This window comes from Lolium perenne, chromosome 2 (assembly GCF_019359855.2).
Source record: "Lolium perenne isolate Kyuss_39 chromosome 2, Kyuss_2.0, whole genome shotgun sequence".
NCBI classification, from domain to species: domain Eukaryota; kingdom Viridiplantae; phylum Streptophyta; class Magnoliopsida; order Poales; family Poaceae; genus Lolium; species Lolium perenne.
Window position 1 is genome coordinate 4215043 of NC_067245.2, and position 12720 is coordinate 4227762.

General features: G+C 44.8%; 1 protein-coding gene across 1 annotated transcript; it reads right to left on the reverse strand.

Annotated features, from left to right (window-relative positions):
• Window positions 1-11000: 11000 nt before the first annotated feature.
• On the reverse strand, window positions 11001-12000 carry LOC127330957 (uncharacterized). Its single transcript, XM_051357038.2, has one exon. It carries the CDS (start codon window positions 11811-11813, stop codon window positions 11214-11216), a length of 600 nt encoding a protein of 199 aa, XP_051212998.1. The 5' UTR covers window positions 11814-12000; the 3' UTR covers window positions 11001-11213.
• Window positions 12001-12720: the final 720 nt, after the last annotated feature.

A 12720-nucleotide genomic window follows, 5' to 3' on the forward strand; every position in this document is an offset into this window, starting at 1 on the left:
TGAGAGGGTGCTAAGCTCTAGGTTTATTTGCATAAAGCCAAGTTTTAGTTTCATAAATCTTTGGTAAAGCCTTATCATGTGCTAGACTAACTCAAGTGGGAACATTAGTGTCATTCCCACAACTCATTATGGATCACCATAATGTCACCTTTCAAACCACCATTCATTTCTAGAATCAAAACATTTTCATGATAACGGAGATAGTATGGCCTTTCCAATCGTCCGTAACCGTGGACACGGCTATTCGAATAGGTTTAACACTCTGCAGAGGTTGTACTCTTGTGCCACAACTTTTGATTACATCCGTCGAGGGTAACCTCGAATCATCGTAACACAGTACGCGGATCATCAATCGAAACCTTTCACTTATATATGCTAGTATGAGCACCTCTCCCCATGAGCTTGGCCTCCCGGTGGAAACCGCAGTCAACCCGGGAACTGCACAGGGCTTGGGCCGTACATTCACCTCATTTCAACATCAATCCACTAGTAACGGAGGCAGCCGCAGCGTAACCCCTATGATGTTTGTTCAGAGGGAACCCATACTAAAATACACAAGTTTCTAGTTAAGCCCTACCCATAATCAGGTATTGTGGGGGTACTTGTATACTTGGAAGGGTATCGCATTCAAACTCAATCATCTATTTTGTCAAAAATCACCATCTTCTCTTGGTCATATTCACCTTCAAAAATCTTTCACTTCAGTTCATTTCACAAATGTTCCCATCTAAAGTAGTCAATTTTAGTTCTTAGCAATAGCAACTAGTCATGAGGGGGTGCTATCTAGCTTTATTTGCTTAGGCTAACTTTGAAGCTCTTGTTCTATTCTAGACAAGTGAATCATAAATCAAAAAGGTACTTTGAGATAAATAAGCAAAAGTAAATGTAAGTAAAAAAAAACAGGGGATAGGTAATACATAGAAGTAAAGTGTGATGGTGCCTTCGCTCTTGTAGAGCTAAGCACTTGTGTTTAGCAAGGGTTAGCTTGCCTTGAGCTAGGTAGTTATCGAAGTTCTCTTCTTCTTCCTGTGAGTAGCCCTCCTCCTCTTGGTATTCCTCGTTACTAGCGTCTATATACGAATACGAGGTATAAATACTAAACCAAGCTCATATACTAAACTAGCAACACTCAAAGAGTTCACACACTAGTCCTAGTATCAATCAAACATGGCATGGTGGATTTATTGGATTTGTCTTTATTAGAAGGAAAATAATTTCCTCTCATTATTCCTATTTCTCAGATTTGGTATGTAGGTCTTTAAAAGAATTCATTCCTTTTCATTTCCTCTTATTAAGATTTAATCTCTTCATATAATAATAAGGTATGAAATATAGGTTGACCCAAAGTCAACATTTCATATCTATTATATGTGAGTTCAATTTAATTGAGGTGCTATACTTCACATAGTTTTAAAACTTAACATTTAAATGAATTAAAATCTCTAAGTAATAATTCTCAAGGGTTCATTAGCCTAAGTCATTCCCCCTGGTTATTAGTACTTAGGATCAAAATTTAAATGAGAGGTAAATCTCACCTTAGGGTTGAGTTTGAATTCCACTTCCAAAATGCTCTAGAAATGACTACATAGCCATTTTATTTGATCTAGTCCATGATCATACAAACAACAGGGCTATGTTATTGCATAATCAATTAGAGGACATCATTTGTGATTTATTAGAATTGGAAAAACTCAAAAATCTATTTTGGTTGAATTTTAAATAAAGTTTGAATGTGCAAAAGTCCCTGTCTTGTCTTTTTTGTCAAATTAATTCTACAACGAAAATGGAGATGGGGCCAGTGGCATTGGATAGATAATTTCATGGGCTTTCCAACGGTATAAAGTTTGTTAGATTTGGTTTGGTAGAATTCAAACTATTTAAATTTTACTAAACATTCAGCAGGACAAATTTGGGTAAAGAATAAACTAGATTTGAATTGGTGGGCTTAGGCGGGAAAGGTTATTGGGCCGAAACGAAATTCGGCAGCACTTCGCAGCCCAACACGCGGCTGGCGCGCTCGGGCCGCGCTGACAGGGTGGGGGCCACCTGTCGGCGCCTCTTTACACGGCGAAACGGTACGCGAAAGAATGGCCGTAGGATTAGAACAGAGATCTACGGCTGGGGAGCGTCGTCGTCACCGACGGGATTCCGACGAGGGCACGGCGGCAGTAGGGGGTCGGAGAGCCTACCAGGCCGATGCAGGACTCAGGCAGTATGCGCGGTGAAGGTGTAGTAGATGGGGAAGAGGTTGGGAGCAGCGGCGGCGCTTGGGGAGGCGCCAATCGTCGACGGTGAGCTGCGTCCCCCGGCGGCTCCGATCTTGAAATTGCTCCTCCTCCGGCGGCAATCGAACGAACTAAGGTGGTGAGGAAGATCAGTGGTGAGAGGGGAGTCGAGTGGTGTGAGAAGAGCTTGCTGGGAGGGCCTCTATTTATAATGGCGAGGGGTGCCGTGGTGTGCTGCAAGGGCGCGGCCATGGCGTGGCGTTTCCGGCGAGCAAAAGGGCAAGCGAAGGACGGCTATGGCTAGCTGATGTACGGGAGATGCTCAACCTGTATCGAAACCGAGAAAAGGGTGATGGGAGAGCTCGGGCGCGTGCAATGTCTATCACTGGGCGCGCGGCATCATTTTGGGCTATGGCGACGGCGACGATGCAGGGCAGGCACGGGCGTCCGTCTAGCGTGTAGAGGGTGCAGAGGCGATGCTCGACGCGGTGATAGGGATGCAGGGCGAAGACGGTAGCGGTCGAGTGCGTGGCGTCCTTGCGCGTCCAGGGCGTGATCACCACGCCGGCTGGCACGTCCTGGCACGTTTTGGACGCGGGCGTTCTGGGCAGTGCCGTGCAATGGCGAGCGATCCAGTGGTACGGGCGTGATCCTTATGCAGCAGAGATGCTCGAGGACATGGAGAAACGACGAGGGAGTGGCCAGGGAGATGGGTGCCAAAGGTGGCCGGCATGGCATTGTGTAGCATGTTTTAGGGTTTCTCCTCCACTTTAATCAGCCATGCAAGTACTGGGCTAGAGGCAGGGGGTGTAGGGGAGGCTGATGATCACTTTGCCAAAGTGGTTTAGGGTCAAAACTGCTGGATAATAGCATGTATCACTTAGTCTAGAGGCCGTCACCTGTTCGACCAAATGGCCGCAAGAAACTTTCTTTCGAATTTTGAAAATCTTTTTGGTGATTCTCATTTATATAAATATTGTGATGTATTGGTGGTGGTGGCACTCAATTTGGAATTGATTTGCAACTTTTCAAAATTTGGGGTGATCTTCTTTTCTCTCTCGGGTTCCCTCTTTGCCCTCTTATTCTGGTCAACCTAGTCAACTTTAGGGAGGGTGGTCAACATCAAAGTTACTCAACTTGACATGGTCTTTGATGACCTGGCTTTAGTTGACCTTGCTTAGTTTAAGAATTGAGAAATACAGAGGGGTAAAGTGGTGAAGAAAATAAATTTGGGTTATGTGACCATTATCACATGTATGGAGAAATCTTGATTTCTTTTGATTTGATTCTTGATCCAAGGATGCAAAAGGGTTAGTTTATCACATTGAAGTATTTTAGAAGCAATGGGGCAAGCAATCTTGGCCTTGGTTGAGGATTTGTTATTTTACATAGAGTGTATGAGAGTGAGAGAGGGGTTTTTCCCAATTTCTTTATTTCTCCCCAATTTAGGGTTTAGTGAACTTGGTTAGGGTTCACATAGCAAGGTTTACACATACTAGCACTCATCATGGCAATTGCACAAAAGAATATCACTCAAATGCATTTATCTATATGTGGCACTATATGCATAGAAAAAGTTTTTGTCAATTGCAAATTTTGACTTTGGGAATTTCTCTTCTTGTTTATTATTGTTGAAACTTGGGATGTTACATATGTATATTCTTTAACTCCATCTTGATCGCGGCCCACCTCTGACTCGGTCAAATTCTGGTGATAACAAGTACTTTGTTTTTATTTTGTGTCTTGGAAGTTGTTTACTACTGTAGCAACCTCTCCTTATCTTAGTTTTGTGTTTTATTGTGCCAAGTAAAGTCTTTGATAGAAAAGTAAGTACTAGATTTGGATTACTGCGCAGTTCCAGATTTCTTTGCTGTCACGAATCTGGGTCTACCTCCCTGTAGGTAGCTCAGAAAATTAAGCCAATTTACGTGCATGATCCTCAGATATGTACGCAACTTTCATTCAATTTGAGCATTTTCATTTGAGCAAGTCTGGTGCCATTTTAAAATTCATCAATACGAACTGTTCTGTTTTGACAGATTCTGCCTTTTATTTCGCATTGCCTCTTTTGCTATGTTGGATGAATTTCTTTGATCCACTAATGTCCAGTAGCATTATGCAATGTCCAGAAGTGTTAAGAATGATTGTGTCACCTCTGAATATGTTAATTTTTATTGTGCACTAATCCTCTAATAAGTTATTTCGAGTTTGGTGTGGAGGAAGTTTTCAAGGATCAAGAGAGGAGTATGATGCAACATGATCAAGGAGAGTGAAAGCTCTAAGCTTGGGGATGCCCCGGTGGTTTACCCCAGCATATATCAAGAAGACTCAAGCGTCTAAGCTTGGGGATGCCCAAGGCATCCCCTTCTTCATCGACAACATTATCAGGTTCCTCCCCTGAAACTATATTTTTATTCCATCACATCTTATGTGCTTTGCTTGGAGCGTCGGTTTGTTTTTGTTTTTTTTTGTTTTGTTTGCATAAAATGGATCCTAGCATTCACTTTATGGGAGAGAGACACGCTCCGCTGTAGCATATGGACAAGTATGTCCTTGGTTTCTACTCATAGTATTCATGGCGAAGTTTCTCCTTCGTTAAATTGTTATATGGTTGGAATTGGAAAATGATACATGTAGTAATTGCTATAAATGTCTTGGGTAATGTGATACTTGGCAATTGTTGTGCTCATGATTAAGCTCTTGCATCATATGCTTTGCACCTATTAATGAAGAAATACATAGAGCATGCTAAAATTTGGTTTGCATATTTGGTTTCTCTAAGGTCTAGATAATTTCTAGTATTGAGTTTGAACAACAAGGAAGACGGTGTAGAGTCTTATAATGTTTTCAATATGTCTTTTATGTGAGTTTTGCTGCACCGGTTCATCCTTGTGTTTGTTTCAAATAAGCCTTGCTAACCTAAACCTTGTATCGAGAGGGAATACTTCTCATGCATCCAAAATACTTGAGCCAACCACTATGCCATTTGTGTCCACCATACCTACCTACTACATGGTATTTCTCCGCCATTCCATAGTAAATTGCTTGAGTGCTACCTTTAAAATTCTATCATTCACCTTTGCAATATATAGCTCATGGGACAAATAGCTTAAAAACTATTGTGGTATTGAATATGTAATTATGCACTTTATCTCTTATTAAGTTGCTTGTTGTGCGATAACCATGTTCACTGGGGACGCCATCAACTACTCTTTGTTGAATTTCATGTGAGTTGCTATGCATGTCCGTCTTGTCTGAAGTAAGAGAGATCTACCACCTTATGGTTAAGCATGCATATTGTTAGAGAAGAACATTGGGCCGCTAACTAAAGCCATGATCCATGGTGGAACTTTCAGTTTTGGACATATATCCTCAATCTCAAATGAGAAAATTATTAATTGTTGTTACATGCTTATGCATAAAAGAGGAGTCCATTATCTGTTGTCTATGTTGTCCCGGTATGGATGTCTAAGTTGAAGAATAATCAATAGCGAGAAATCCAATGCGAGCTTTCTCCTTAGACCTTTATACAAGCGGCATAGAGGTACCCCTTTGTGACACTTGGTCAAAACATGTGCATTGTGATGATCCGGTAGTCCAAGCTAATTAGGATAAGGTGCGGGCACTATTAGTACACTATGCATGAGGCTTGCAACTTGTAAGATATAATTTACATGATACATATGCTTTATTACTACCGTTGACAAAATTGTTTCATGTTTTCAAAATCAAAGCTCTAGCACAAATATAGCAATCGATGCTTTTCCTCTATGGAGGACCATTCTTTTACTTTCAATGTTGAGTCAGTTCACCTATTTCTCTCCACCTCAAGAAGCAAACACTTGTGTGAACTGTGCATTGATTCCTACATACTTGCTTATTGCACTTATTATATTACTCTATGTTGACAATATCCATGAGATATACATGTTACAAGTTGAAAGCAACCGCTGAAACTTAATCTTCTTTTGTGTTGCTTCAATGCTTTTACTATGAATTATTGCTTTATGAGTTAACTCTTATGCAAGACTATTTGATGCTTGTCTTGAAGTGCTATTCATGAAAAGTCTTTGCTATATGATTCACTTGTTTACTCATGTCATATACATTGTTTTAATCGCTGCATTCACTATATATGCTTTACAAATAGTATGATCAAGATTATGATGGCATGTCACTCCAGAAATTATCTGTGTTATCGTTTTACCTGCTCGGGACGAGCAGAACTAAGCTTGGGGATGCTGATACGTCTCCGACGTATCAATAATTTCTTATGTTCCATGCCACATTATTGATGTTGTCTACATGTTTTATGCACACTTTATGTCATATTCGTGCATTTTCTGGAACTAACCTATTAACAAGATGCCGAAGTGCCAGTTGCTATTTTCTGCTGTTTTTGGTTTGAGAAATCCTAGTAACGAAATATTCTCGGAATTGGACGAAATCAACGCCCAGGGGCCTATTTTTCCACGAAGCTTCCAGAAGTCCGAAGACGAAACGAAGAGGGGCCACGAGGCAGCCAGAGCATAGGGCGGCGCGGCCCCTGCCCTGGCCGCGCGGCCCTATGGTCTGGGCCCCTCGCGCCGCCTCTTGACCTACCCTTCCGCCTACTTAAAGCCTCCGTGACGAAACCCCCAGTACCGAGAGCCACGATACGGAAAACCTTACTGAGACGCTGCCGCCGATCCCATCTCGGGGGATCTAGGAGATCGCCTCCGGCACCCTGCCGGAGAGGGGAATCATCTCCCGGAGGACTCTACGCCGCCATGGTCGCCTCCGGTGTGATGTGTGAGTAGTCTACCCCTGGACTATGGGTCCATAGCTGTAGCTAGATGGTTGTCTTCTCCCCATTGTGCTATCATTGTCGGATCTTGTGAGCTGCCTAACATGATCAAGATCATCTATCTGTAATTCTATATGTTGCGTTTGTTGGGATCCGATGAATAGAGAATACTTGTTATGTTGATTATCAAAGTTATATCTATGTGTTGTTTATGATCTTGCATGCTCTCCGTTACTAGTAGATGCTCTGGCCAAGTAGATGCTTGTAACTCCAAGAGGGAGTATTTATGCTCGATAGTGGGTTCATGCCTGCATTGACACTGGGACGATGTGAGAAAGTTCTAAGGTTGTGTTGTGCTGTTGCCACTAGGGATAAAACATTGATGCTATGTCTAAGGATGTAGTTGTTGATTACATTACGCACCATACTTAATGCAATTGTCTGTTGCTTTGCAACTTAATACTGGAAGGGGTTCGGATGATAACCTGAAGGTGGACTTTTTAGGCATAGATGCAGTTGGATGGCGGTCTATGTACTTTGTCGTAATGCCCAATTAAATCTCACTATACTCATCATGATATGTATGTGCATGGTCATGCTCTCTTTATTTGTCAATTTCCCAACTGTAATTTGTTCACCCAACATGCTGTTTGTCTTATGGGAGAGACACCTCTAGTGAACTGTGGACCCCGGTCCAATTCTCTTTACTGAAATACAATCTACTGCAATACTGTTTTACTGTTTTCTGCAAACAATCATCTTTCACACAATACGGTTAATCCTTTGTTACAGCAAGCCGGTGAGATTGACAACCTCACTGTTTCGTTGGGGCAAAGTACTTTGGTTGTGTTGTGCAGGTTCCACGTTGGCGCCGGAATCCCTGGTGTTGCGCCGCACTACATCCCGCCGCCATCAACCTTCAACGTGCTTCTTGGCTCCTCCTGGTTCGATAAACCTTGGTTTCTTTCTGAGGGAAAACTTGCTGCTGTGCGCATCATACCTTCCTCTTGGGGTTCCCAACGAACGTGTGAGTTACACGCCATCAGGCTCCACTCAAGTGCACCTGAATGCTCTGCATTGCCGTTGCCCTTGTGCCGCCAATTAATTTCACTGTCTCGAGGTAATCTACCAGCCAATCCTCAGGATCCTGCAATCCGTCGAATTTTTTAAAATTATCGGGTAGCTTAAACCCTGAGGGCACCCGAGTTTTTCGGACCCTCCTCGTAAAACATGGTAGCCCGCACATATCCTCTTCGGCTAAGTCTGGAGAATGTCGATGTTCCCTTCTATGTTGTCGTGCCCTGTCTACCCTTGCCTGGGTTTCTGCGTCCCTTGCTTCACCTGTTCTTTCGGGAGCTGCTGCTGCAACCGCGGGTCGTGGACTATTTTGCCTTGCTGATCCTTCGGGAGGCGTCGATGCGAACGCTGTTCCCATGGCTCCAACGCCTGCCATGGCCATATTATACAATGCTTCCCTTGGATCTCCAGGAGGTGGTCTAGATGCGAGGATAAAGGCTTGTGTCGCCATGTACCCAGCTTCCGGTGTTTTGGGAATAATGTTTCCTCTCGTGTCTATCGACATAAAAGACATGTCGAGGTTTTGGACTAGATTCTCTCTTTCTGCTTCAGGTATGTTTTGCAACCTTGACCTTGCCCTGTTCCGAGCTTCTCTGTGACTATCTCCCGAAGTTCCTGAATGTCGACTGAGGTCTGCCCTTCGCCTGCTTGACGCGGAAGCTGCCTCCCTTCTTTTGTTCAGAACCTCTGTTTGTTTTTCCAGTTCCCTTCCAGCCCGAGCGAGTCTATATTGGTATGCCTGCAATTCCTCGACCGTGGTGGTTGTCGCCATTGGTTCTGAACCATCCATAGCTCTTGCGGCTCTATCCCATGCTGCTTGTGGCAACTGAACTCTCATACGTGGTGTAGGCCCAGCGTATTTGTTGCCCAATCCTCGCCTTAAGTCAGAGGGATCGACGTATGGATTTCCCAGATCGTCGAAAGCCTCCGACGTTTCATCCTGATCACGACTTGCTTCTCCGATGACGTAGATTTGATGATATTTAGAATTCTGCGCCTTGCTGGATTCGGTGACACCATCATAGAGATTGGTGAAGACCTTTCCAATGGTGGTAGATTTGTCGATGAAGTCGAAGCTGTCGACGCTTTCGGAATCGCTGCTTATATAGGAGTCCGCAGACGACTCGAAAGACATGTCGCTGAAGATCTTGGCAAGTTTTTCGCTTGCCTTGGTGCTGACGAAGCGTGGCGAAGAGATTTCTTCATCGCCTGACTCGATCGATGATGCCGAGCTTGAAGATTCAGTATGCTCCACAGGAAACCTCGGGAAGGTCGGAATTTCCAGACGATAACTTCCTTCCTTCCCGACGCGAAAGTGGAACCTCCCGAACGTCATCTCCATGGGCTCCTCCGGATATGTATATGCATCCAAACGGGAGGGCGGGTGAGGTACAAAATCAACGAGACCAGTTTCGATCTGTTTACCTCTATCCATGATGTTGCTTGCTGCCGATGAAGTCGATGATTCTGAGCGTGCCATCGAGATCAGCTCCTTGTCGCCTCTAAATCCCACAGACGGCGCCAATTGACAAGGTATTAACTTGTCAATGCCTACAAGTAGTAGACTAGGGTTTCGTTGGATGTAGAGGGCAAGTAGATCTCGAAGGTTTCAGCCGAAAAGTGCTCGACGAAATAAAGATAGGGTTTGTTCAACAATGATTCGATGATCCTCTCGTCCCTCGACCCCCCCTTATATATGAGGCGGAGCCGAGGGATTCATATTGTACACGTTACAAAGTCCGGGAAGGTTCTTAACTCATCCCATAAGATTACAAACAACTCTTCCTATTACAACTCTAACTTTCCTTAATAATATCTTCGGGCTTCCGAGTCTTCCTATATTTCGGGTAGTGGGCCTTCATCAAACCTCGGGTACTATCCTTGACAGGCCCATTGGGGATGCCTATGTCAAGCAGGCCACAAAAGGCTTCAGACCCTTTTGTCCCAGTTTGAAGCTCTAACTGGGACAAAAGGCCTTAAAGAACTACGACAAAAGACCCCGCACCTTCTTGGTGATTTTGGTGGGCTGCCCATTTATCCCGACTCCGGACCGGACCGGGACAAAATGCCTGGACGGAACTCGGAAGGTCCGTTTTCTAGTAGTGGCTGCGGCATTGACAAGAAAACTGGTGCTGCAAGCCTACTCCAAAATGTCGATCATCGCTTCCTACTCCAAAATGTGGATGCGATGATCATTGTGAAAGTCAGATGCACCATGCCACATGCACGGTGACGTTTATTAGTCAGCCCATGCAACATGTTTAGCTTTGTTTTTTTTTTTTTGAGAAACATAGTACAAACGCAGGCGCTCACATACACGCGCATACACTCACCCCTATGAACGCACACACGCACACACTACCCCTATGAGCACCTCCGGATGACCGAGCCGGCGGATTGGATCTTGAAATTGACGAAGTCACCACAGGCGCCTCGCTGTCGACGGGAACGTCGCCTCCCACTGAAAGAATATTCCGCCTTTATGAGACACACATATGTCAAACCTGGGGTTTGAACTCTGGTGGGCTGGGGGTACAACCACCCTCCTAACCACCCAACTTCAGGTTGTGGATCTCCAGGCAACTAATTTCTTCTAAGAGCAATTCCAATAGTATAGTCGATTGTTGGCTATAAGCAAGATGCTATGTCATCTATAGTTAATATGTAGCCAACATGTACAATAGTTGGCTATAAGAATGTACTACTTTTTTAATGGATGGCCCACCTTTCATTCACACACCTTGCCTACGAGCACGTGCTAGAGCTAGCTCTTGCATAAGAGCCCACTTACATTCTCTCTCCTCTTCTCTCTCCTCTAACTAGACATAAATATATTATTTTAATCTTTATAGCCAGCTGACTAGACCTTATTATACTTGCTCTAACGCACTCCTCCTTGTACAAGAGAAACAGAAAAAAATGATACTCCCATAGGTTAAAGAAACAATGTACTACTCCGTAGTACTTACACTTCTTCTACCGTCCGTAATAAAATTAATTGATCAGGATATGCACATTACGTGCTGTAAAATTGATTAATCCCAGGATAATTAAGAAAGAATGAACTACTAGTAGATGCAACAACCAGCTACTACGAACATGTGTAGGCAGGTGAGCTGTCACGGTCACGGCATGTAGTTGGTGAGAGCGTAGGCGACGGTGCTCCCGTAGAAGACCAGGCCGGTGACGGCGAGCACGCAGAGCGCGAACGTGGCGCCGACGGTGATCGGGATGTTGCACGAGAGGATCCCGAACTTGAGCTGGATGGCGTCGATCATGGAGAGCAGCAGGAAGAAGGTGCCCATGATGGAGCAGACCGCCGCGAGCAGCATCATGGGCCGGGCGTACCGCAGCACGGCGCGGCGCCGCTCCCGGGGCCCAGCGGCGCGCCACGCCGGCATCTCCTCGCAGTCGTCGGTCATGACCGGCTTCTGCTCGCCGTCGCCGTAGAAGTCGTCGCCGGCGGCCAGCAGCGTGACTAAGAGCTTCATCCCCTGCGCCACCAAGCTGGACAGGAGGTAGAAGCCGAAGGAGAGGATCTCGAAGAGGAAGAAGTTGCGGGCGATGTCGTCGCCGGCGACGCAGTTGGTGGGCACGGTGGAGGAGGCCGTGATGGTGCCAGTGATGCCGATGAAGACGGCCACCGTGAGGAAGGTGTTGGCGGACACGATCCCCTCCAGCGCCTTCACGTGCACGTCCGGGTTCCGCCGCCGCACCGTCGGCATAGTTGTCCTTGATTTCGTAGCTAGAGCGGCGGTGAGATCATGAGACTAGCTAGAGCGGCGGTGAGTGGGAATGAGTGAGTGGGCGATTCAGTGAGCTCGACAAGTCACAAGTCTCTTCAATACATGGTGGTTTATCGAGCACTACTTAATTAATCAACTAACTATAATTTCATTTGGAAATTACAAATTAGTAATCAGGACTTGCAATTGCTAGCTCTGCTTTTGAGAGGAGTCATCTTGCTTAGGCTGGTGGAAATGCTAAACAAATTAAGGTAGGTACTCCTAATGCTAGTACTTAATTAAGCTCTCCAATGAACGTGCATATAACTAGCTTTATTAGTTAGTTAGTAAGTAACGATGATCCATCGCTTTTGCCAAACCTGAAAGGTGCAATGATTTAGGATGACACGCATGGATGGACATTCAGTTGAGTTGATAGCTGCAGGTTAACCACCCCGGTTGTTGCCTTGCTCCGAGTAGCTAGCATGCATCAGTAGCTAGTGGCCCTAGCTGGCTCCTGGCTGCTTGTCCAATCCTCGGGATTGTTCTTGCAACCCATGCATGCATGATTGCTCCAAACAAAACTCACATATCCCTAGCATTCTACTTTTTGTTCACCAATTTTTTTATTCACTATGAATTTTATGTAGTATAATTAATAATGAGGATATTCCTACTACACTACTACCTCCATCATAGCAAGATGAAGACGATGCTGCTGTGAAGTTCAAGTCCAATGAAGTCAGGATTGAACCAATAACACGAGCTCGTGTGAAGCTACTCAAACAACATGTGAACTTGTTCCTAAGTGATACTTTGATCGATGAGAGCTTTATACTGCCTAAGCCCTATTACTTATGTATGATCAGGTATGAGGAGGGAGCAAGTATCGCACGAGGAGGAGAGG